This window comes from Pyrus communis, chromosome 4, assembly GCF_041283825.1.
Source record: "Pyrus communis isolate YQ-2024b chromosome 4, ASM4128382v1, whole genome shotgun sequence".
Taxonomy (NCBI): Eukaryota; Viridiplantae; Streptophyta; class Magnoliopsida; order Rosales; family Rosaceae; genus Pyrus; species Pyrus communis.
Window position 1 is genome coordinate 2,680,518 of NC_142568.1, and position 24,754 is coordinate 2,705,271.

At 36.5% G+C, this 24,754-nt stretch overlaps 1 protein-coding gene and 3 pseudogenes across 3 annotated transcripts; 2 read left to right on the plus strand and 2 right to left on the minus strand.

The window, feature by feature from the left end:
• Nucleotides 1–1,858: 1,858 nt before the first annotated feature.
• LOC137721801 (UDP-glycosyltransferase 92A1 pseudogene) lies at nucleotides 1,859–3,745 on the plus strand (annotated as a pseudogene). Its single transcript, XR_015961417.1, has one exon. The product of XR_015961417.1 is annotated as a UDP-glycosyltransferase 92A1 pseudogene (transcript).
• A 3,242-nt stretch (nucleotides 3,746–6,987) lies between these two features.
• Nucleotides 6,988–8,860, plus strand: LOC137723715 (UDP-glycosyltransferase 92A1 pseudogene; annotated as a pseudogene).
• Nucleotides 8,861–12,788: 3,928 nt separating this feature from the next.
• LOC137721876 (putative glutathione S-transferase parC) lies at nucleotides 12,789–13,789 on the minus strand (annotated as a pseudogene). Its single transcript, XR_015961201.1, has 2 exons — nucleotides 13,400–13,789; nucleotides 12,789–13,218 (listed from the first exon to the last, which is right to left on the minus strand). The product of XR_015961201.1 is annotated as a putative glutathione S-transferase parC (transcript).
• Nucleotides 13,790–14,583: 794 nt separating this feature from the next.
• On the minus strand, nucleotides 14,584–24,560 carry LOC137723660 (transcription factor IIIB 60 kDa subunit). Its single transcript, XM_068462859.2, has 19 exons — nucleotides 24,137–24,560; nucleotides 23,924–24,046; nucleotides 23,718–23,799; nucleotides 23,371–23,446; nucleotides 22,448–22,533; nucleotides 22,277–22,353; nucleotides 21,977–22,033; nucleotides 21,727–21,839; nucleotides 21,021–21,100; nucleotides 20,820–20,906; nucleotides 20,389–20,469; nucleotides 19,392–19,547; nucleotides 19,162–19,320; nucleotides 18,495–18,635; nucleotides 17,722–17,802; nucleotides 16,531–16,644; nucleotides 16,124–16,213; nucleotides 15,311–15,364; nucleotides 14,584–15,016 (listed from the first exon to the last, which is right to left on the minus strand). Exons 2-19 carry the CDS (start codon nucleotides 23,980–23,982, stop codon nucleotides 14,813–14,815), a joined length of 1,797 nt encoding a protein of 598 aa, XP_068318960.1. The 5' UTR covers nucleotides 23,983–24,046; nucleotides 24,137–24,560; the 3' UTR covers nucleotides 14,584–14,812.
• Between the last annotated feature and the right edge of the window lie 194 nt (nucleotides 24,561–24,754).

The following is a 24,754-nucleotide window of genomic DNA, read 5'->3' on the forward strand; positions in this document are numbered from 1 at the left end:
GCGTAACGAGAATGATTAAAAATCTTATCCGAAATTACTAATAAAATTATTTTGTATTATTTAATAATACTTTGGATAATGACACATGGCACAATGAGAACGATTAAAAATCTTATCCGAAATTACAATTAAAATTATTTTGTATTATTTAATAATACTTCGGATAATGACACGTAGCACAACAGGAACGATTAAAAATCTTATCCGAAATTACAATTAAAATTATTTTGTATTATTTTATAAATAAATAAAATACTAATATTTTATTGTCTATTGCCAGGGCTATTGAAGTGTAACGGTAGAGATGCAAAAAGCGATTACTGTTCATTAAGGGCAGTTACTGTTCGCCAGGTGAATTGAATAGTAAATAGCCTGTGAAGAGGGCTCTCACGCTAGAGTTGCTCTCAAGGGAATGGAGGATTTCGTGGCTGCTCTTTTATCAAAGAAACAAGATTTGTCACAAATTAATGAGTGGTGATTATGTTACTAGTAATTTATTAACTAGTTTTTGTATTGAAATTGAAATTTAATGTGTATTCAATCATGATTTTAAGATAGTTTATTAAAAGGGAGTTTTAACGAAAAGTTTGCGATACTGTTCACTTTAACGAAAAACCACATTTTTGCACTAAAAAGTCAAACCTAGTACTATTCATTTTACCCTTTATTTTATCCTTATTGTTAAAACTCAAAGTTTTCAAAACATTTTCATTAGTTTTCTTTTATTAAAATTCTTAGAAATTTAGATGCATTCAATTAGGATTTTAATGAAGTTTATAACATTTTAGGTGTATTCAATTAGAATTTGATTTTAAATAATTTCAAAAAGTTGAGGAATTAGAAGGGAAAGATTTTGTAGTGTATTTTAAGTATCCACAAATCTCACATCTCCCTATGAGATTTTGAGGGAATTGAATCAAAATTTTACATGGAATATCTACAAATCAATTAAACTCCATAAAAATCTATGGATTTATAAATTCATTAAAATTCGTCAAATTCTCAACTGAATACTCCCTCAAATTTGTAGACTAAATTTTTTGTAAATTACATGGAAGTTGGTGATTGATTTATTACTTAATTGTTGATAAATGTGCTCATTTTTTATTGATGACATATCATTTGGATTGCTAATTTAGTCTACAAATTTAGTTTGCATAGCATTACTATTTGTTTATACGCCAAACCTAATTGGGCAAAGAAATGTATCCGGTATGGTCCACTTACTTTTATCATTCGCCAAACTCAAACTTCAAATGTGGCAACGTACGGCACCCAGCCTTAGAAATGCAAAAGTACGCATGATATTGTTTCAACGTCCTAACCTTCCTCTTTTGTTTATGAGTAATGCTAAGGAGATTAAATTTGTAGACTAAATTTTGTAAACTAAATGACATAGAAGTTAATGATTGATTTATTACTTAATCGTTGATAAACCTGTTCATTTGCTATTGATGACACCTTGTTTGGTCTGCTAATTTTTGACTTCCGTAGCATGACTCTTTGTTATACGCCAAACCTAATTAGGCAAATAAATTTATCCGGCATGGTCCATTGACTTGGGAAGGGATTCTCTCCGGATCCCTTCCACCAAGTCCTCCCCATCAATCAACTGAGATCCTTGAAATTTGATCGAACTGTTAAAGTTATTATAACTTTTAAAATGATCTCTGTTTTTAGCTGTTGGATTAAATTTCAAGAACGAGATTAGTTAATGGGAAGGATTTGATAGATGGGATCGGAAGAGGAACCCTTTCGTTTATCATTCGCCTAACTCTAACAAATGTGGCAACGTCAGTCACCGTAAGAATTTCAAGGGATACAGAGTTGGCATTGTGATCGCATTTCCTACACCGACGACTTGTTTAAATCCTCAAAGATTACTGTCTACTTCAGTAGTACGAAAAATTAAAGAGTTTCAGTGTTTCTCAAATTGCGAAGACGGAAAATAATTCTTCTTCTTCTTCTTCCTCCCCCTCACCATTACAGATCATTCACAAAATCATCAGAAAAAAAGAAAAAGAAAAAAATGGGATTTGAGAAAGAGCATATAGTAATGCTGCCATTCATGGCTCAAGGCCATATTATACCATTCCTAGCACTTGCAATGCACATCCAACAGTCAACAAACTTCTCAATCACCATTGCCACAACCCCTCTCAACATCAAATCCCTCCAATCCACCATTTCCTCCGCCTCATCCAATCACAACAACATCCACTTGGCCGAGCTTCCATTCTGCAGCTCAGACCACGACCTCCCCCCCAACACAGAAACCACAGAGAACCTCCCCCTCACCAAAATGATCAACCTTTTTGCTGCCTCACTCATCCTCGAACCTCCTGCTCGCAGCCTTATCACTGATATCATCAAACGGGAAGGCCGCCCGCCGCTCTGTTTGATCTCGGACGTGTTCTTCGGATGGGCTACCGATCTTGCAAACAGCTTAGGCACTGTCAATGTGAGTTTCACAACAAGCGGGGCTTACGGCACTGCAGCCTACACATCAATCTGGCTCAACCTCCCTCACCGTTCCGCAAGCTGCGAATACTTCACCGTCCCCGGCTTCCCAGAACACGGCAGGTTCCACATCTCTCAGCTGAATCCGTTTGTAAGAGCTGCTGACGGTACAGATTCTTGGTCAAAATTTTTCCAGCCCCAGATTTCGGGTTCTACAAAATCTTTTGGTTGGCTGTGTAATACTGTGGAGGAAATTGAGCCGTTGGGATTGGATATCTTGAGGGATAACTTGAAGCTTCCTGTTTGGTGCATTGGTCCTCTAATACCTAATGATGCACTCAAAAACTCATCCACATTGGACTTAAAGGTCTCGAGGCAGCGCACGGGAAAAGAAATGGGCTTTTCCGCAGAGAAATGCCTAGAGTGGCTTGACTCGCAAGGTTCGAATTCTGTAATTTACATCTCATTTGGTTCTCAGAACACAATCAGTGCAACCCAAATGATGGAATTGGCTGTTGGGTTGGAAGAAAGCGGAAAGCCTTTCATTTGGGTGATAAGGCCTCCGGTGGGGTTTGATCTGAAGGGAGAGTTCAAAGCAGAGTGGCTACCTAACGGGTTTGAGGAAAGAATGAGTAAACGAAAACGGGGGTTGCTAGTGCACAACTGGGCACCCCAGTTGGAGATTTTGTCACACAAATCCACTGGGTTTTTTGTGAGCCATTGCGGGTGGAATTCAGTGATGGAGAGCTTGAGCCACGGCGTGCCGATTGTGGGGTGGCCGTTGGCGGGGGAGCAGGCTTATAATTCGAAGATGTTGGTGGAGGAGATGGGTGTGAGTGTGGAGCTGACAAGGGGTGTGCAGAGTAATATTGGATGGAAGGAGGTGAAGGAGGTGATTGATCTGGTGATGGACAAGAGTGGGAAGGGAGGGGAGATGAGGAAAAATGCAGGTGAGATTAAGAAGAAGATAAGAGGATCAATTAGAGGTAATGATGGTGATCAAGGAAAGGAGAAGGGGTCTTCTGTTAAGGCAATGGAGGATTTTGTGGCTGCTCTTTTATCAAAGAAACAAGATTTGGCAAAAATCAATTAGAGATGTAATTTATTAATTAATTAGTTTTTGTGTTGAAATTTAAAGAATAATATTGTCACTTTCAAGTCATTTGAGAGCTGATGATACTTGAGTATTCACTAGTGAATACTTATTTCTGATTTTGTCGAATGATATTATAATACATATGCTATTTAAAAAAAAAAATTGAAATAATGGATATGTCATTTGATCTTTCTTTAGACTATAAAAACAAATAATACGTTACATTTTTTTATTGGGCCAAAGCGGAAAAGGTTTTAGAATTCATGAGGGACCGTTGTAATACCAGTCAATTGAATGTGCTTAAAGCTCCATATTCTCAGTGGCAAGTGCTGCTCAATGGTTCTCTCCGAATACGAAAATGTTTGAAAACGTTCTCGAAAGCCAAGGGTGTAGGAGCTTACCTCGTCTGATTACACACTGGTGGAACCTATGCTTTACAATAGGAAGGTGGATCAAATGCTCCTAGAAAGATAAGAATCAATGCAATCGAGTAGCGAAGTCTAATAAAACGCTCCAACTCAAGGGAGAGGGATACATACAATATAGACTAGAAAGTACCGAAGTATTATCCTGTAAGAAATTTATATGTTTGCGAAGGGATAGGTTTTGTTTCAAAATATGTTAGGCAGTGGGGATGGCATCCAAAGTCCAAAAAGGCCTGCACCTGGCTAAGAGGGTAGGGTTGAAACTTGGAACAAATGCCCTCATTATGCCTTCATGTGTATGCTACATGTCAACTTGTGAAAATTGAAGTTATATGAATTAAAGTGGAAATTTATTCAACCTACAAATCGACCTTTCACTTTATGACACCCTAAGTTGAGTAATTGTAATGCTTATACACCTGTAAAATTATAAATTATAATTTTTATACTTAATATTACGGTCTAGTTCTACTTCTTTAAGTCCAGGATCTTATGTTCAAATCTCGTGAATGAAAATACCAAATTAATGTATTGACCCATTTTGTAGCTTAACTTAACCCTCACTTCTTAATATAAACATATCCATTATATTAAAACAAGATTTAGTTTGTATATGAAAAGGGAGTTCAAACCCTAATATTTACAAGGGTTGTGATTTTCACACACCCTTAACTACTTTTCCAGGATCCTCGTCCTTAGATTAGGAGAGGATCATGGTCCCTTTTCCCACACCATTCCCTATTTTTTTAATACTTAATTGGTATCCTAGTATTTAATCTTCCATATATACCCTTCCTACTTTTTTATGGTAGTTAATGAAAGATTAAATAGGAAGGGGTATATATGGAAGATTAAATAGTAGGATACCAATTAAGTATTAAAAAAATGAAGGGGTGTGGGAAAAGTAGTTAAGGGTGTGTGAAAACCACAACCCTATTTACAAACATAATACTTACGTCCCATTTGGTTTTTTTTTTTTTCTCACCTTGAAAATGCTTCACTTCAAAGTTAAGAGAGAAAAGTGTGTAGTGAATATCCTACTTATTTTAAAAGTAATCGGCTGTAGGTTGTAGGTTATGGTAGAGCTCGTTTAGAAGTACTTTTAAAATTGCTGAAAGTACTTTTGGTGAAAATGTATGTAAAATCAATGCTTAGTAAAAATGCACACAAATCCTGTAAAGCACTTGAAGTGTTTCATGCAAGAAACTCATGCTTCTTATAAGAAGCATTTCAAGTGTTTTTAGGACCCAAAAATATTTTCGCTAAAAACATTTTTAATTATTTTAAAAATACTTCTAAACGAGTCTATAATGTTGTGAAAAATTGATTTCATAAAAAATGGAGCTGAGCTTTAACGCATATTTTAAATTCTTTTACTGCCCTCACTAATTTTTTTAAACTTATGCTGCTTATCCTTCTACACACATCACTTTTACAAGTAGACTTCATAGCACAACAACAACAATTATATTCTACACACATCACTTTTACAACTAGATTTCATAAAACCATTCTATTTTACAGCTAATTAACATGAATAGTTATTTTTAAAGGCATTATCCCAAACCAGTTGTGTACTCCCACCCTCTTCACTCACTCTCATTCATTTTATAAACAAGGGCATTACTTGAGTCATGTCCACTCATTGCAACTGTTAAGCTGTCAACCTTTCGACGTCGTTTGGCATACATGATCTGATTCGAATGGATGTGACACTATTTTAAAAGTGCATTGAAAAATGAAATGAATAAATTATGTCCAATATAGAGGTAGACGAAGGATTACCCAAAAAGAAAAGTTGTCCATTTCAATTATCTCCAAATGGGAGGACTAAAAGGGAGAAGTTTTCTTCATTTCTAATCCTCTCAAAATGAAAAATCATTCTCCATAACCTTAGGTGAATGCAACATATACTTGTTTCACATATGACCAGGTTCACTACCAAAGGTGAATGCATAACCTTAGGTACTCTTCATATCATCCTCTTAATTAGCCGCTCCATCACTGTCACAGTATCCTATTAGAATAATCTATTCCAGCTAATTGCCCTTATTTTTTCCAAAAATGCTCAGTGTAGTCTTTACCGAGTTTTTTCTTTTTGTTTATCCACCAGAATTGCGAGAGCAATCGTTCTTAATCTTTATATAAATTTACTAGCAGCTTAAAGCAAGACACATGTTTGGCAGTGATGATGCTATCTCTTTTCTAGCTATCCGGCGGCTAAAACTACTCTGCCCATCCATTAACACGATCTGAGACTTTTCGAAGTGACTTGCTCCGATAGTTCGTTGACGTCAATTCACTTCACATCGTGAGGTTCATTCCGGAGCTTATGTGATATCAGTCATTCCGACCAGCTCGATCTTGTGGTCCAAAATTCATGGTCCCATAATACCCTTAAATGCTAAATAATGAGATCGTATAGAAAGTTCATTTCTTGCTTTCGTAGAAGTAGATATATTAATTTTTTAAGGGGAACAACTTACTAGATTCAAGACATTTAGAGAATTAGTTTCAAATTGTGACGTTGAAGGTAGAAGATGAAATATTCATTCCGAGAAGTTGTCACTTATAATTCTACAATGTTTTTTGAGATAGAAATGCTAAGGAGACTCTTTTAAAGTGAGACTTTTTATGAATTCTCCACCACCTCATATTTTTGACACAATGTTTTGTAATGTTGGTACGGGAATATTGGTGCATAACCTGAGAAATGCAAAATGTTTCAAATTGTAACGTACGCTACGCAACCTGAGAAATGCAAAAGCATGCATAATCTTGATGCATAACTGAACTACAAACCATAAGGGAAAAAAAAACAAGAGGAAGAAACAAAATACATAATTCGTTTCGACGTGACATCCTCTTTTGTTTATACAACAAACCTAATTAGGCGAAGAAATGTATCGGGTCGGGTGATGCATTGGCTTTTAGTATTCTCCAAACTCCAACTTCAAATGTGGCAATGTCTGTAACTATCAGAATTTCATAGAATACAGAGTTGGCACCGACGATTCGTTAAAATCCTCAAATTTGTCACTACTCTCTACTTAGTAGTACAAAAAATTGAAGAAATTACAATTTTTTTTCAAATGCCGATGTAATTGATAAAAAAGTTGAAGTACCCAGTAGTCCGGACTATCAAAGACGGAAAAAAAATTGTTCTTCTTCTCCCTCCTCCTCACCATTATAGATCATTCAAAAAATCATCAGAAAAAAAAATGAAAAAAAAGAATGGGATTTGAGAAAGAGCATATAGTAATGCTGCCATTCATGGCTCAAGGCCACATCATACCATTCCTATCACTCGCGAAGCACATCCAACAGTCAACAAACTTCTCAATCACCATCGCCACCACCCCTCTCAACATCAAATCCCTCCAATCCACCATTTCCTCCGCCTCATCCAATCACAACAACATCCACTTGGCCGAACTTCCGTTCTGCAGCTCAGACCACGACCTCCCCCCTAACACAGAAACCACAGAGAACCTCCCCCTCTCCAAAATGATCAACCTTTTAGCCGCCTCACTCAACCTCGAACCTCCTGCTCGCCGCTCTGTTTGATCTCTGACGTGTTCTTCGGATGGGCTACCGATCTTGCGAACAGCTTAGGCACTGTCAATGTGAGTTTCAAAACAAGCGGGGCTTACGGCTTTGCAGCCTACACATCAGTCTGGCTCAGCCTCCCTCACCGCTCCGCAAGCAACGAATACTTCACCATCCCCGGCTTCCCGGAACACTGCAGGTTCCACATCTCTCAGCTGAGTTCGTTTGTAAGAGCTGCAGACGGTACAGACTCTTGGTCAAGATTTTTCCAGTCCCAGATTTCTCTTTCTAAAAAATCTTTTGGTTGGCTGTGTAATACCGTGGAGGAAATTGAGCCGTTGGGATTGGATATCTTGAGGGATAGCTTGAAGCTTCATGTTTGGTGCGTTGGTCCTCTAATTCCTGCTGATGCACTAAAAAACTCATCCACATCGGACTTAAAGGTCTCGAGGCAGCGCGCGGGGAAAGAACTGGGCTTTTCCGCAAAGAAATGCCTCGAGTGGCTTGACTCGCAAGGTTCGAGTTCTGTCATTTACATCTCATTTGGTTCTCAGAACACTATCAGTGCAACCCAAATGATGGAATTGGCTGTTGCGTTGGAAGAAAGCGGCAAGCCTTTCGTTTGGGTGATAAGGCCTCCGGTGGGGTTTGATCTAAAGGGTGAGTTCAGAGCAGAGTGGCTGCCGCACGGGTTTGAGGAAATAATGAGTAAACGAAAACAGGGGTTGCTAGTGCACAACTGGGCACCCCAGTTGGAGATTTTGTCACAAATCCACAGGGGTTTTTGTGAGCCATTGCGGGTGGAATTCAGTGATGGAGAGCTTGAGCCAGGGCGTGCCGATTGTGGGGTGGCCGTTGGCGGCGGAGCAGGCTTATAATTCGAAGATGTTGGTGGAGGAGATGGGTGTGAGTGTGGAGCTGACGAGGGTTGTGCAGAGTAATATTGGATGGAAGGAGGTGAAGGAGGTGATTGATCTGGTGATGGACGAGTGGAAAGGGAGGGGAGATGAGGAAAAATGCAGGTGAGATTAAGGGGAAGATAAGAGGATCAATTAGAGATAATGATGGTGATCAAGGAAAGGAGAAGGGGTCTTCTGTTAAGGCAATGGAGGATTTTGTGGCTGCTCTTTTATCAAAGAAACAAGATTCGGCAAAAATCAATTAGAGATGTAATTTATTAATTAATTAGTTTTGTGTTGAAATTTAAAGAACAATATTGTCACTTTCAAGTCATTTGAGAGCTGATAATACTTGAGTATTCACTAATGTGTACTTATTTTTTATTTTGTCGAATGATATTATAACACATATGCTATTGAAAAAATATATATAATAATGGATATGTTATTTGATCCTTCTTAGACTACAAAAACAAATAAGACGTGATATATTTTTTTTATTGGGCCAAAGCGGAAAAGGCCTTAGATTTTAAGGAAAACTAACAAAAAAATCCTCAAAAACTTTTATTTTAATGAAAATGACAAAATAAAGGTGTAAGTGCATAGTACTAGGAGTGACTTTTCAAGATAAAAATGTCCTTAACGTTAAAAGTGAACAGTACCAAGAATGTTTCATTAAGATTCCTTAGATTTTACAAAGGACCGTTGTACTACCAATCAATTGAATGTGCTTAAAGCTCCATATTCTCGATGGCAAGTGCTGCTCAGTGGTTCTGTTCGAATGTGAAAATGCTTGAAAATGCTCTCGAAAGCCAAGGGAGTAGAAGCTTACCTCGTCTAATTATGCACCGGTGGAACCTATGCTTTACAATAGGAAGGTGGATCAAATGCTCCTAGAATGATAAGAATCGATGCAATTGAGTAGTTAAGTCTAGCAAAACGCTCCAACTCAAGGGAGAGGGATACATAAAATATACACTAAAGAGTACGAGTACCGAAGTATTATCCTAAGAAATTCATATGTTTGCAAAGGGATAGGTTTTTTTTTTTTTTCAAAAGATGTTAGGCTGTGGGGATGGCATCCAAAGGCCCAAAAAGCCAGCATATGGGTAAGAGGGTAGGGTTGAAACTTGAACAAATGCCCTCATTATGCTTCCATGTGTATGCTACGTGTCTAAACTTGTGAAAATTGAATCTATATGAATTAAGTGAAACTTTATTCAACCTACAAATTGACCTTTTATACTTAATACTAGCATATAGGTACACACAAAGTGTTTGATATATATATATGTTTTTTTTTTTTGAAATAGGAGAGAGGAAGAGAGTGATAGAGAATGTGGGAGTGGGAAGTTTTATTTTTATTTTTATTTTTTTATTAGAGATATGTTAGGATTACATGTATGTGAGGTTTTGAAAGAAAAAATAAGCAAAATTTGGTTGTGTGAAATTACATTTCTGCCCCATATTTCTTATTTATGTCATGTTTTAATTAGAAGGTTAAATTGGTAATTTCATAAGGTTTTTGTCACATTCCAGCCCGGGACGGATCACTTCCCGGGCCCGCTCCACCACCATAGCACGATATTGTCCGCTTTGAGCCCCGACCACGCCCTCACGGTTTTGTTTTTGGGAACTCACGAGCAACTTCCCAATGGGTCACCCATCATGGGATTGCTCAAGTCCCCCTCTCGCTTAACTTCGGAGTTCTCACGGAATCCGAAGCCAGTGAGCTCCCAAAATGCCTCATGCTAGGTAGGCATGAGAATATACATTTAAGGATCACTCCCCTGGGCGATGTGGGATGTCACAGTTTTGGTTGACAATGAGTGTTTTATTAATTAGTAGAAATTACAGTCTAGTAGTACTCTTTTTAGTAGAGGGGCTTATGTCGAATTTCATGAATGAAAATACCAAATTAATACATTAGCCCATTTTGTAGCTTAACTTAACTTCTTAATGTAAATATATCCGTTATATTAAAACAAGATTTAGTTTGTATATAAAAAGGGAGTTCAAACCCCAATTTTTACAAACGTAATACTTACGTCTCATTTAGTATATTTTTTTTCTCACCTTGAAAATATTTCACTTTAAGGTTAAGAGAGAAAATTGTATAGTAAATATCAGATTAATTACACTAACATCCCTTAAGGTTTTTTTTGAGTTTTCACAAAACCCCCCTCACATTTGAAATATTACACTAACACCTTTAGATTTTAATTCACTTTCACATATCCCATTCACTCAAAATTCTACTAACAAATTGACAACTTTACCCTTATAATTAATTACGTAAACAATAAAAAAAAGTCTTTATAATTATATAGAAAGAAAATATTAAAAATAAATAAAACATTAAAAATAGAAAAACCATCACTCCAAAAACTCCCATGAAATCTCCTGCATTTGACTTCATTGCAATTCTGCAACCCTACCCACCATCGAAACCTCCTTTGTGTGTTTTCCCAAAGCCACCACACAAACTACCACTTCAACTTCAACAACAAATTCAGACTCTAAAAAATGAAGGGCAACCACCCCTCACCGATAAAACTGATATAACAAGACAAGAAGACGTCAACAATCCAGCGAATAAAGCCGGTCTTGCGTCGTGGGTCAAATTAGATTTGTGATCAGCCACTCTGCATCGCTTAGCCGTTGCAAGATCGATTCATTTCAGACCATCACTTTTGCGTTGTGGATTTTGATTTGCTGTGGTCAACTGCATTCATACCCATTTTTCCAATTTTCAAATCTAGCACCCTAACATTTCTGAATTTGGCTCTATCTTCCATTTACACCTCATCTCTCTCTCTCTCTCTCTATGAATCTGTTTGAAATTTTTGTTGGATTCTTTTGGAACGTTGTTTAAGTGTTTAAGTTGATGATTTCATATGACGCAAAGTGTGCAGTGGTTATAACATAAGATAGAACTAAACGTAGATGTAAAACGTTTAGAAACTAAACTGCACAAAAATTTAGAGTTCAAAGAGAATTAAGTATTGTGTGCAAGATAATTGGGTCACAGCCACCACTTTGTGATGAAGAACTACAACAATAATAATCTGTTTGATCTTCACCCCGTTATCAGGCATTACATAATTTTAGTGACAATTTTTAATGTTTAAATTATTTTTTAATATTTTCATTTTCTATATATAATTGTAAGGATTTCTTTATCGTTAATTAAGTAATTAGTTATAAGAGTAAACTTATCAATTTATTAGAAGAATTTTGACTGAAGGGGTTATGTGAAAGCGAAATAAAACATGAAGGGGTGTTAGTATAATGTCTTAAATGTGAAGGGGTTTTGTGAAAACTCGATAAATCTCAGGGGGTGTTAGTGTAATTAACCCAGTAAATATCCTACTTATTTTAAAAGTAATCGGCTGTAGGTTGTAGGTTGCGGTAGGGTTCGTTTGGAAGTACTTTTAAAATGATTGAAAGTACTTTTAGTGAAAATGTATGTAAAATCAATGCTTAGTTAAAAAGAAAAACTAATGAAAATGGTTTAAAAACTTTGAGTTTTAACGATAAGGACAAAATAAGGGGTAAAGTGAATAGTACCAGGATTGACTTTTTTGTGTAAAAATGTGGTTTTTCGTTAAAGTGAACAATACCGTGGGCTTTTCGTTAAAACTCCCTAGTTAAAATGCACGTGAATCCTGGTAAAGCACTTGAAGTGCTTCCTGCAAGAAGTTCTTTTAGAACCCAAAAATATTTATTCTAAAAACTTTTTTAATAATTTTAAAAACACTTACGTAATGTTGTGAAAATTTGATTTCATAAAAAATGGAGCTGAGTCTTTAATAAATATTTTTAATGCTTTTATTGCCCCCATTAATTTTTTAAATAACGATGTTTATCCTTCTACACACATCACTTTCATAAGTAGATCATAGCACAACAACAACAGTTATATTCTACACACATCACTTTTACAACTAGAGTTCATAAAACGCTCAACCATTCTCTATTTTACAGCTAATTAACATGAATAGTTATTTTTAAAAGCGTTATCCCAAACCAATTGTGTACTCTCTCCCTCTCCCTCTTCACTCACTCTCTTTTATTTTATAAACAAGGGCATTACTTGATTCATGTCCACTCCATGCAACTGTTAAACTGTCAAGCTTTCGGCCTCGTTTGGTATACATGATTGAATTGAAATGGATGTGATGCTATTTTAAAAGTATGTTGAAAAAAGAAATGAATAAATTGTGACCAACATAGAGATAGACGAAGGATTACTCAAGAAGAAAAGTTATCCATTTCAATTGTCACCAAAATGGGAGGATTAAAAGGAAGAAGTTTTCTTCATTTCTAATCCTCTTCTAATCCCCACAAAACGAAAAATCATTCTGCGTAACCTTCAAAATAATGGAATTTAAAGGATTATCCATTCCAATCCAGTCATTTCTACCAAACGAGTCCTTAGCTCCTAATTTATTCCAAGCATTTTCTTGACTTCCAAGACAAAGTCATAGACTTTATATTTGTCAGGAAGGGTCTTGGAAACACTCTCCCTCAGGCTGCACCTTTTCACCGATTGCATTATCTTTGGGCACTCTTTCTCCACGCTAAAATTGCAAAACATCTCATATGTGTAAAACCTGCAGGCAAATCGTACCAGAGCGACATCCAGGAGGCGGAAACGATCGCCTTCGAAGTAAGGCTTCTCCCCAAGCTCGCCTTCTAACAGCTTTAAGACTTCTACAAACTCGTTCTTTGCTGCTTCCTGGTCTGCTCCCTTGCTAGCCCACATCCTTCTCCCACAGTCTGCCATCTGCACAAATATATAATGAATGGTCTTACTCTACCAATGCCCGAGGCCTTTTGTGATAAAACCCTCCCACCAGCTGGAACTGATGAGACAACATCAGTGCTTAACTATTCAACTGTTAAAGGATATTCTTGGAATTAAAGAGTGAAGAAATAGGTACAATTTTCACTCGAGGATGAGTTACCTTGTTGTCGAAAAAGTCGACCCAAAATCTTGCTTTAGATCGTCGATAAGGATCCTCTGAAAGTAGAGGAGGTTTGTGATCACTCCAAACGTCAGCAATGTATTGAAGAATGATGAGGGATTCACATACGGGCTTATCGTTATGAATGAGGACAGGAACTTTCTGATACACTGGGTTGACTTTGAGAAGCAAAAGGCTCTTGTTTTTTTTGGAGAAGATGTTCTTCTTCCAAATAGAGGTAATGAACTCCCTTCTCCGCCAAAGCAATTTTCACTCTCGTGACATAAGGACTTATCCAGAATCCCATAAGAACCACTTCATCCCCATCACTCATTTGATTACTTCCTTTCTGCTGTTTGGAGCAAAGTTGGGACTATTATATCTATATGGATTAATAGGAAGAAGTTCCAAGGTGTGTGTGTGTGTGTGTGTGTGTGTGTAGATTCTTTGACAAGGAAATCAAACTTGGCCTATGTATGACTAGCTAATAAATAAATTGATTTTCCTATGACAATAAAAGCGACTTAGGGTTGGTTTGAAAATGTTTTTTTAAATTATTGAAAGTGTTTTCGGTAAAAATGTATTTGAAACTATTTTTTTGTAAAAATGCAAGTAAATCTTGAAAAAACACTTCAAGTGTTTTTGGTACCCAAAAACATTTTTTGTTCTAAAAGGAGTTTCAGTTATTTTAAAATTAGATCCAAATGAGCCATTAGCCCAGAAGCTTTGTAGCATAGCTAGTTAATAGCATTCCTCCTTACATCTGGACTCCTGAGTTTAATTCCTCCCTCTATATATAGCTTGTATCTTCCTCGCAGTGTGAGAAATAAATAATCATATACATCGCTTGTATGTCTTCCCAATGTGAGAAATAAATAATCATAAAATTAATAGAAAACAAAACAAGAGTTTAAAAAGAAAAAAATAAAATTCTCTCTTGTGGACTGCTATTTTTTTTAACCTCAGATTCAAGGTCTGCTTCGACATAAATTAAATTTACGTGCTATGTACGTAATCCCTTACGTCTATGCTGAGAACCCACCAAGTCGATACTTGAAAATCTGATACTCACCCGTTAACTTAACATATCGAATCGTGTCAACCCGTTAAGAAAATGGATAGCCTCAGTTAAAAAAAAAAAAAAAAAAAAAAAAAAAAAAAAAAAAACGAAAAACAGCCTACACTTCGTATACAACCCTAATTTTTGTAAAAAGAAAATGTATTTTCAGTCTTACATTACAAAAAATAAACTAAGTGTCCAGTATCCAACTTTGAGTAAGAAAACAAATCTTAGGGGAAGGCTGCAGAAATGTGTCCGGAGTGTGACCGAGAAAACCATATCGATTTTGATATATGGAAACACTTGAATCTAGCTACCTAAGGGCTTCAATAAGACGCTGACAGAAAGCGCCATCAGTAGCCATCATAACCATAATCTTCATCGTCGTATGGTTGTTCATCAACATTTTCATCATCAAGATTGTAGCCAAATGCTCCTTCGATTCCCTCCTCGTCTTCATATTCATTTTCTGGACCCAACTCATCGACATTGTCGCCCGCTTTGTCTGTGTCAAGATGAGATTCAAGTTTTTTCTTCTTGGAGCCATCTGGAGCTTCCTGTTAGAACAAGCAAAACCATATATACATCATCAGCAGCTGAATTGAAGACGCATTCAACGCCAAACCATGAAAGTACATACAACGCCTAAGCTATCAACAAAACAGAGACATACTGGCAGCCAGCTAATAAATATTGCACGACAATTATACAGAAGATTCAAAGTAGATTCCAAAAATAAAATTAGCGAAAAAACAGGTATGAAACTCGCCATAGGCATGCCGCATGCAAGCAATAAAAGAGAATAGAGATTCAGCATTTAAAAACTAGAACACAATAAGAGAGGCATGTACATCTGTTTGGAATATATGCTCGATGGCTTCAAAATTGATTTTTGAGCTGAGTCTCTGCAAGGAAACCATGTTGAAATCCGTCAAAATCTGAAAGAACTAGACAATATGGTCTACAAATCTATGTAAAAGATTAATGAACAAAGTGCTCCACACATACAGCATATTATCAATCACCAGTTTACTTCAGCATTTGGTCAATCAAGAAAATTTCAGGAATGTACACCTTTCAGACTTACAGTAGGCCCTACCCTACAACAAAGTGACAAACTCACCCCAAGCCTGCAGACCTAATGTCATCTTCTTTATGCAACTTCTATCTAAGCCTTATCGCATGTGAACTCAAAAGTCATAAATACCAGAAAATGGACAACTTGTATGGAACTGCTGAGGGGCCCTAACCTACCAGACGATAACTCTTCTCTCACTACTTAGTCCGGTTAATGATTCGACTTGGGATGTTTGGGATTTGCACTAATTTGTAAATAAATAATAAATTATCACTACACCCTAATGGGAAATTGCTCCAAACTTCAAATTGATCTACTAATAAAGATGAATATTCGTGAAAAGCTCAGGCAAGAAATTTAATCAAGGAGCTAAAATAAATACCGATTCAAGATCGTAAGGTCTAAGATTAAGACATCCAAAGGTCATGCCTAAACACTCCCACTTTTGAGTGTCCTAAATCCTTACCGTAAAAAGAGATAGTGGCCAGGAATGATCTACTTAATTAAGCTAACTACTAGAGCCTCTCCGTTATAACATCTTTTTTTCCCTTTTTTTTTTTCTTTCCATATAGGAAGCTATAAATACCTTCTTAGTCAACATCTGGTGGGTAGCTTCGGCAGCATTTTTAGCTGGAGTAGAACTCCTTGCTTCGGCTTCTCGAGCTAGTTGCCTTTCCTGAAAATAAAAATTTCAGAAATAAGGAGGTTGCAAATCGTGTGAAAACTTATGAAGACGAAACAATTGTGCCTATGAATAAAATAAAGGGAGTTTTAATGAAAAGCCCACGGTACTATTCACTTTAACAAAAAACCACATTTTTACACTAAGAAGTTAATCCTGGTACTATTCCCTTTATTTTGTCCTTATCGTTAAAACTCAAAGTTTTCAAGCCCTTTTCATTAGTTTTCCTTAAAATAAAATCTGTTTATCATATTAAAGAGAAATGATATAGCAGAATAGGTTCCATTTATCAAAAAGATGGGAGAAAAAACCTTTCTTTTCTTTGCCATAGCTGCTGCTGTAGCCTGCCCAAGGTTCTTTGCATCTTCTGGAATGTCAGGATCCATACCAGCAGCCTTGTTTTGTCTCTCCTTTTCTGCTTGCTCCTGCAAAAGTTTACTGGGTTAGTGAAACATATGACAAGTATGAAAGATGACAGCATAAAACCAACATAGATGCAGATATATCATGCCATGCGTGACATGGCTAGGCTTTAGAATGATTTGGGATGGCTATATACCTTGCCAACCCCGACTTCTCCCAGTAATGAGCCTAGACTGGAAAGGCTGTTCTCTGATGGCTCTAGGGTAATTGTTTGTGCTCGATGTTTTATAGTTTCTAGCACTCTAAGCCATATATCTTCTTCTGTTTTGGTTTGGTCTTCTTAACGAACCTCTCTGCTGTTTCCTTTGAAAATACATACTTGGTAATGGTTATCACTTTCTCCCTCACAATTAGACCAACAAAGAACTCACTAGCCAAAGTTGAGTTACAAATTTCTTCATTTCGTACAAAAAGAAATGCTGATCTCTCATATACCAATAATATTATGGCTTCTATTTTAACCAAGCATTTGACTTTTCCAACCCAGCAGTTCCTTTTTCCCCATTATCACCTATAAAATTTTAAAAACTAAAATCACAAACCCAGCTCCACTATGGTCGAGGACCTCTCAGCCAGAATGGGGTCAATGGCCTCTTGCCGGATCTGAACTTTGCGGGTTTTGGGGAGACACTGACAGAGTCTGATAGCAATGGAGAGTTCTGAAGGCTCTGCTGGAACCGGGTTTGTGATTTTATTTTTTAATTGTAAAGGGACATTGATAAACAATGGGTTCAAATAGAAACTCTCTTCATATCGAAGTGGTTATTGTTTATTCACTACTTAAACATGAATATACTTCCATGTTCTCAGAAACGGGGACCCCATTATTATGGATGCTCGTTTTCCACTTTAAAATGTCAAGGTTTGAGAGCTATCGCCCCTTTACTCTAGTAAGTAATCAAGTAAAGTACCCTAAATAATCCAGTATAAAATAATGTCAATTCCAGGACCAGAGATCAGCCTTTTCAATTCTGTAGAGATATATTAGATATACATCTTTTGTCATTATATTTGGGATGCATAACGACAATCTGTCAAAGAATCACGAAATGGTAACTAAACACCGTCAATAAAGGTACCTCAATGTACTCCCGGTTCATTTCTTCCCAAATCATCTGTTTATAACGTTTCCCCTCCTCATTTAGAAGGTAGCTATCAACCTGTGTGATATCTCAAATAGTAAGTAATAATCTAAAAGTACAAGCACAATGAACCAAAATCGATGCAAAAAAATGAATCACGTGCATAAAAACAAATAAATAGTTCAGGCAAAAAAAAAAAAAAAAAAAAATACAAGTACAGAATTATGAATTACTATCATCAGAAGGTCATCATCACGGTAGATGCATTTGTAACCAATCATTTATGATATCTCAATTACATGTGTAAGCACACTCTCTGATGTTAAACTCAAGGTGGGACATGCAAATTTAAAACAATGGGAATAAACCCAAATAAAAGACATTGAGAAAAGGCTATTTGTTCATTTAACCATTACAACCGCTAATCAGTTGTATTTTGAAAGTGCAAACAAAATAAACTATAACAAAAAGGCAAACCAACCATGTTAAACCATTATACAGGATCACATGTACATAACCGATACAGTTATTACAATCTAACATAGGAATAAGTGTTAATGAAACGGAGTCAACAAACAGAAATTTTCAGCTCATACAGTGTTGCTCTTAGTTTTAGATTATAGAATCATTAATAATCAACTTTCATATCTCTGGAGCAGCCCCAATCAAGTATTTGGTAAATGGAACTGAAAAGTTATGTTACAAGCAAAAGTACTTTTACAGAGAACAGAAATAAAAAATAAAACCTGTCTAGGTTAATAATTACAAACCTCTGCATCCTCGATATCTGAGAGGTTGTCAGGCTTATCACAATCTTCAGCATCCGCATCAACAGTGGTACTTTCGGGCTCTGTAAACTGCGTTCTTTCGTCTCTACTTTCTGCTTTTGATTTGTTCAGTTCTTTCTCAAACTATCAAGATGAAATGAGGAAAAATAAACATCAGAGCAACTTTGTTATATGACTGACAAGGATAGTAATTAAGGTGTACAAGGTGGAAGAGTTATTATAAAGAATTGAGGAGAATCAAAAGTTCCGGAGATCTATTTCGATATGGAAAACTAGCCTTAGAGAGAAGGTCTGAGCCCTCCAGAAAACCTACTATACCTCTCCATCTATTAGCACTTATAACAAACATAATGTAGTGGGTCCTCATAATGCTTTTCCAAAGCAAAAAGGCATAATAGACACTCAAACCTTCAGTTCCATCCCACATGCATCTCAATAAAGTATAACCCAAACAAGGAAAAATCAAGACCATTCCAAATCAAATAACACTGGACCCTCAAAAAGAAATTAGGACATTATCAACTCTTAAATCATGCCCGAAGAGTTTTACATTTTATGTGTAAATAACAGCAATATGAAACACCACTATTGTTATTTTACCACCAATTACTAACTACATAGCAGAAAAATAACTAAATGTAATGGTTACATTTGGTAACTGTTTACTGTTGTCCGGGCTTTGGCAAGGTTCAGCACCAGAATCTGTAGCAATTTGCTCAGCAGATGCCTCCTCCGATCTCTTTACTTCGGCACGCTGGAAAGCTGGAGGATTAGACCCTCCCTCAAGTCCACCTGAAATTTGCATAAACTACACCAACCCATTAAAGCTTTAACATACGTTGTACGTCCTATGGAAACAAAAAAGTGAATTGGACTCACATCATCGTAACAAATTCTACAAAGTCCATATGCAAATGGTTTTCCACTACCCTTATGCTCACAAAGGACATCATCTGCATTACCCACTTTTAATGCCAAAATTGGTTCTTTGCTGAATTCTTCCAGCTCCCTGGCCTTTTCAAGGAACTCCTCAATCTGGAAAAAAATAAAAAAATAAAAAAATAAATAAACTAGCTTCAAGGTGGGGAGTATAAGAGTTCAGTACTTACATATCCCAAACAAATGCATGGGGAAAAAAAAAAAAAAAAAAAATCAGATACTGAATATCTTTTAGGTCTAAATTTTTTTGCAGCTTATTTAAATGTCAAATACAGAGAAATAGATAAATGCTAAAAGCAATTGCAACTAAAGCCCAAAGGACAACCAAAATAATATAATCACTGAACCCTAATCTAAAAAATGTCCATTAATTTTACTTTTAAAAAACTATTATTATCATTAAGGAGAGGGGGCAGGAGTCGGAACTGTTACAATAATTTAGGGGAGGGGGAAGTTTTGAACCCAGGACGCATGGGCAGAAACCGTGTTCCGGATCGATCCCTATGCAGTAGTCTCCATCACGCAGGGCTGTAAGGCTTTTAATATAATAGGGGCACGCTAGGCCCTAACCTAGGTTGGTTGGGAAAAGGCCATTATATGCCCAACACCATCTCCACTAAGATACTGAACCACATGCACTTATTTAAAAATTTATACAAAAGCCAGGAATTGTACACGCATGTGACTACAATAACATAGAAATGTTTTGGCATGTCAAATTCATGTTACCATTCAATTGTTTCTAAGTCAAGAGAAATGTGGAGATGGAGTGATGGGCAATGTACAGGCAAGTAAAGAATGATGGAGGAAATTTAAATGGAAATGATGGAAATTTAAAACTGCAAATTAACCTATTGTTGTCCTCATATATGTAAGCTATATGGCTGAAATGGAGATGTTAGAAATTACAATAAATGTCCTACTGCAAGTAACATACCGTCAAGCTTCCAGATTCAGTATTCTCAAACTCAACTAGCCGCTTGGTCAATGTTGCATCACAAACATGCACAATCCTAGTCTGATAAAATATACAAGATACATCATATAAAATGTAAGGGCTGAATGAACATCAAATGTTGAATTGTTACATAATCATTTTTAAGAAAAAATTTGATGGGACAAAAGAGTTTTCATATTTAGAGCACAGGACTGAACTGAATCTGATTGAGAAACAAGACATTCATAACTTGACACAATATAAACAAAACAATGTGTAATCTTTCATTGCTGAAATTTTTTTGTATTAGAAATCTGGAATAAAATAAAAAATCTAACTGGTGTGCCCATATAATAGATTATCCACAACGAAAAAACCAACTCATTCGAAATATTCTTACCACTGTAGAGTAGCAACTGAGTGTGACTTACAATATCAGACTTGGAATAATTGAGACCATGTGAATGTCCAGATATATATAGCGCAGCACCACATAGCCCACTGGGTTTTCTGCCTGTCTGTAAAAGAATTGAAGATCTTTCATACGACAATGACATTCAACCTCCTTGAAGATTAACACTAAATCAGACACCCAAAATGCATCAATATTATGCTGAAAAGGGTTAGCAAACCTGCATCCAATCCCGTTTCATGCTAGTGATAATCCGCAGTGCAGTTTGCATGACCCTTTTATTCGTTCCTCCTGGTAAACCTACAAGGCGTATTTGTAACTGTTATGTATCCCTGTTTAATATGTATCAGATAATTATTGGGTATACCAGCAAACCTAAATACGGGTACCAGAAGGAACAAGGTACAGAGGACTTATACCCAAAACAAAAGACATAAATAAAAAATAGTGTGACATAAGACATTAACAAATTGAAGATGCTTGGAAAAAGTAAAATTGTAAATAGAAATCCAAATTATCTAAAAGCCCTGACTAGCTAGTTCTAGCTGCAAACTAAGTGTTTAGGCCTAATAAATTGCTCAAAAGGTTAACAAAGCACAAAACAGAGATGTTAAATATGGAGGATGTACAACTAAAGCAGTAATAACTATGAATTGATGTCCGCGTCCCCATGTCCCATTGCATTTTAGTCCCATCAAACCAGAAAAGCAAAGGAGAAGACACTTTGTTGGATTTGATACTTATGTAGTATTAATTGAATACATATTCTTCCATATAACCACTCAGCCAAAAAAGTTTCAACACTGCTTAAAAGTAATGACCTTTTGTTGGAAAGGAGTGATGCAATTACTTTGTGAACAAATTGCATTTAAATCCAAATCCTAGAGTAAGAAAACTATTTGTTATTGCAGAGTTCTCACACTTACTCTCTGTAAATTTATGAATAAACCAAGAAGGATCAACAGGTTTTTGGACAATTGGGTGCTCATTGAGCCTAAGAGTTTTGCAAAGTTGCAAAAACACAGCACCTAGCACGTAACTGCGAATCACATTATAGGAAAGCAATATTAAACCCAAGGGCAAATGTTGAAGGTTAAATCCAAAATCAGAATGTCATTACTGAAAGCAAGGGAGAAGAAAGTCAGAAGTGAAGAAAAAAAGGAAAGGCTCTCTCACACATTTATCTTCAAGTAGTTCGAAAAATCAATAAGTAGATACGGCCTCCTCTTTTCCCTGTGAGACAAGATTCAAGTTCAATATTAGCTCATATCATGATGGGGTAAAATTGAATATGAATAAGAAGATAAACATGGCTGGAAATAATTAATTAAACAGCTTAACTGTTTTTTTTTTTTTTTTTTTTTCTGGCTGCTTGGGGTGATCTGCTTGCCACCCCTCATCTATTTTCTGTCTCTTTCTTCACTGTTTCTTTATAGAATAAAACAAATAAATAAAACAGCAAACAAGTTTTCTTACCGGCATGCAATGTAAAGACATGAAGCCAGTACTTGCTCTGATTTACGCCCCCTGGTGAAATTTTTCTCTACTGCAATCTTCAAAAGGAGAAGAAGATCACAGGTTTAGTCTTTTAGATTTCCACAATTTCTGTAACTAGAAACAATGAAGCTCAAATACATGAAGGCGTACTCTATAAAAGCGCTTAGCTATGTCAACAATTTCTTCATTGTCTCCCATATCCAAAGCATTTCTCATACATCTTAATTCATATTCGGCTGCAAATCCATAAACAATCAATGAGACTATAGATAAGACAAATCACATTATCTTCATTAACTCTTGAGCATGATAAAGTTTATTAAATTTTCAAAAAGAAAGTAGTAGTTAATCATCCTAGTTTGTGCAAGTTGAGTAACTGCTAACATCAAGACATGAATAAATTGTACCAACAGAATGTGCTGAGTTTAAAGAAAAACACAAAGCGGTAACACAGACTCTGGCTCTAGTCTTTACTCTGGCTGCTGGCATATGACCTGCCTTGATTAATGGCAGGTGATTTCACCCAAAACTCATTCAATGGACTCAAGGAGACTCAAGTACTAAGTATATTACATGTCTGTACACAAATGCAAGTGGTTATGCCCCTTCTATACGTGTATTGGGGTGTTGAGTCTGTAAATGACTGAATAAAGCACACTCCAATTGATAGTGCAACCTAAAGGCTTTCTTCTAGTTGATTGACCAGAAATGCTGACACATGATCACTGCAACATTTCGATTTTCCAGTTCCATGTCTACTGCAAGTCCCCGATCAGATTTTCTTATCGTGTTCATTAATTTGTAAGTGCACTAACTTAAAATAAAACCTCAAGAGAAAATTCTACTCCTGCCATCCCACTCCCCAGAGGTTAGCACTTCTTAGAACCCAAACCAAAGAAATAAAATAAATTCTTTTTAAAAACAAAGTGCTTGAAAATGGAACTCTTCCATTAATAGAAGTAATTATATTTCTGAGGAAGCATATGCCAATATTACACGGGGTCATGAAAGCTTAAAAAAAAGAAGCAATAAAAAACCCAAACCTTGAAAAACAAAAGCTCAACGAGCCATACCGTTCTCGAAGATCCTTTCGCGAGAAGCTGAGATATCACTTTGAATGGTCCGTACAAATCTTCCAGCCACCTGGCTCTGCAAACGCATAAGTAGAAAAGCATTAAACAGAATATAAATCAATACTTCTCCATAAAATCACTCAAAACATCACATCTTAGTGATTTTATGTAGAAATACATTCCATGTGCTTCCTCATAAACTGATTTTACGGAGAAGCACATCGCAGAAGCGATTCTGGCCGTCCCACAATCACTCCGAAACGAGCCTTAGTATGCATTTGTTACCAAGTATAAAATATATATATATATATTTTTTTTTTCTAAGAAAAAAGGAAATTGGGAAATACCTGGCCAGCTGCATTTTTAACGAATGTGGTTTCCTCACTGTATTGTTCGTACTCCAAAACCTTTCCACATCCGGGACACGAACTACAAACAATTGCAAAGCAACATCACAATCCAATTCATAACACCCCAATAGAAATTCTTTATGTAAAAAAAAAATACTAAAAATATAAAATAAAATTATACAAACAAAAATTGGGATACTCACATTCTACCACCATCGCTAATTCCAGAAACTGGCTTTCTACAGTGAGAGCAAAAAACCATTCTTTGAAATTAAGAGCCAACTCCGCCACCGGTTTTTCCCCAATTAGGAGGAAGAGCAACCGCCCTGTTTGTTTCCCGAGAAAATCAGACAGAAAAAAAAAAAATAGAGCTGTACCTTAAATTCTCAGTAAACTCAAACGGGCCAATGAAATACCTTTCGGTTTTGGGGGCTTTGGCAGCAAAAAAAAACCGCCAAGAGTGAGTGGGGGTCTGAAGTGAGGACAAGTGGAGAAACGTGGGAAGATGTGAGAGAGCACGTTTGGCAAAAACTTAGGGTCTCGTTTGGTACGCCGTATAAAACACCGGAGTCAGAGAACCTGGAAGGATGGCTTTTGCCCCGATGCGGGGGCGCGTCCACGTGGACAGGTGGGGGAGAGTGAGCGAAGCTTGTAACGAGGAACGATGGATTTGGGCTGAGCAGAGACGGCGCCGGCGCGGAGGAGAGAAAGGAGAGGTTTTGGGGTTTTGGGAATCGAAAAGATACAGAGGAGGAGGAAGAGAGGGAAGAAAGGCAAGGGTGGCGGTTGTTTCAACAGTGCATCGGTGGTTTTGGGGTTTTCAATTGTTATCCATGATTTGGGAATATTGTATTAATGGTCCTTCAATTTTAACTTAATTAAAGAAAAAGTCTCTTAATTAAAAATTCATAATTATTGGTCTCTCAACTCATCAAGACGAAAATTATAATATTTTTCATCAGTTTGTCATAATTTCATTAAAATGAGTCATGTCATAAAAAACCATTAGCTACAATTAGGGTAAACTGAGAGAC

What these genes read in the sequence shown, in the direction of transcription:
- LOC137723660 (XM_068462859.2), bottom strand. Translation starts at nt 23,982, where the DNA reads ATGGTTTTTTGCTCTCACTGTAGAAAGCCAGTTTCTGGAATTAGCGAT. An exon ending in ATTAGCGATGGTGGTAGAAT is followed by an intron (nt 23,800 to 23,923) that starts GTGAGTATCCCA and finishes AATTGTTTGTAG; the next exon opens with TTCGTGTCCCGGATGTGGAA. An exon ending in TGTCTTTACATTGCATGCCG is followed by an intron (nt 22,034 to 22,276) that starts GTAAGAAAACTT and finishes CTTGTCTCACAG; the next exon opens with GGAAAAGAGGAGGCCGTATC.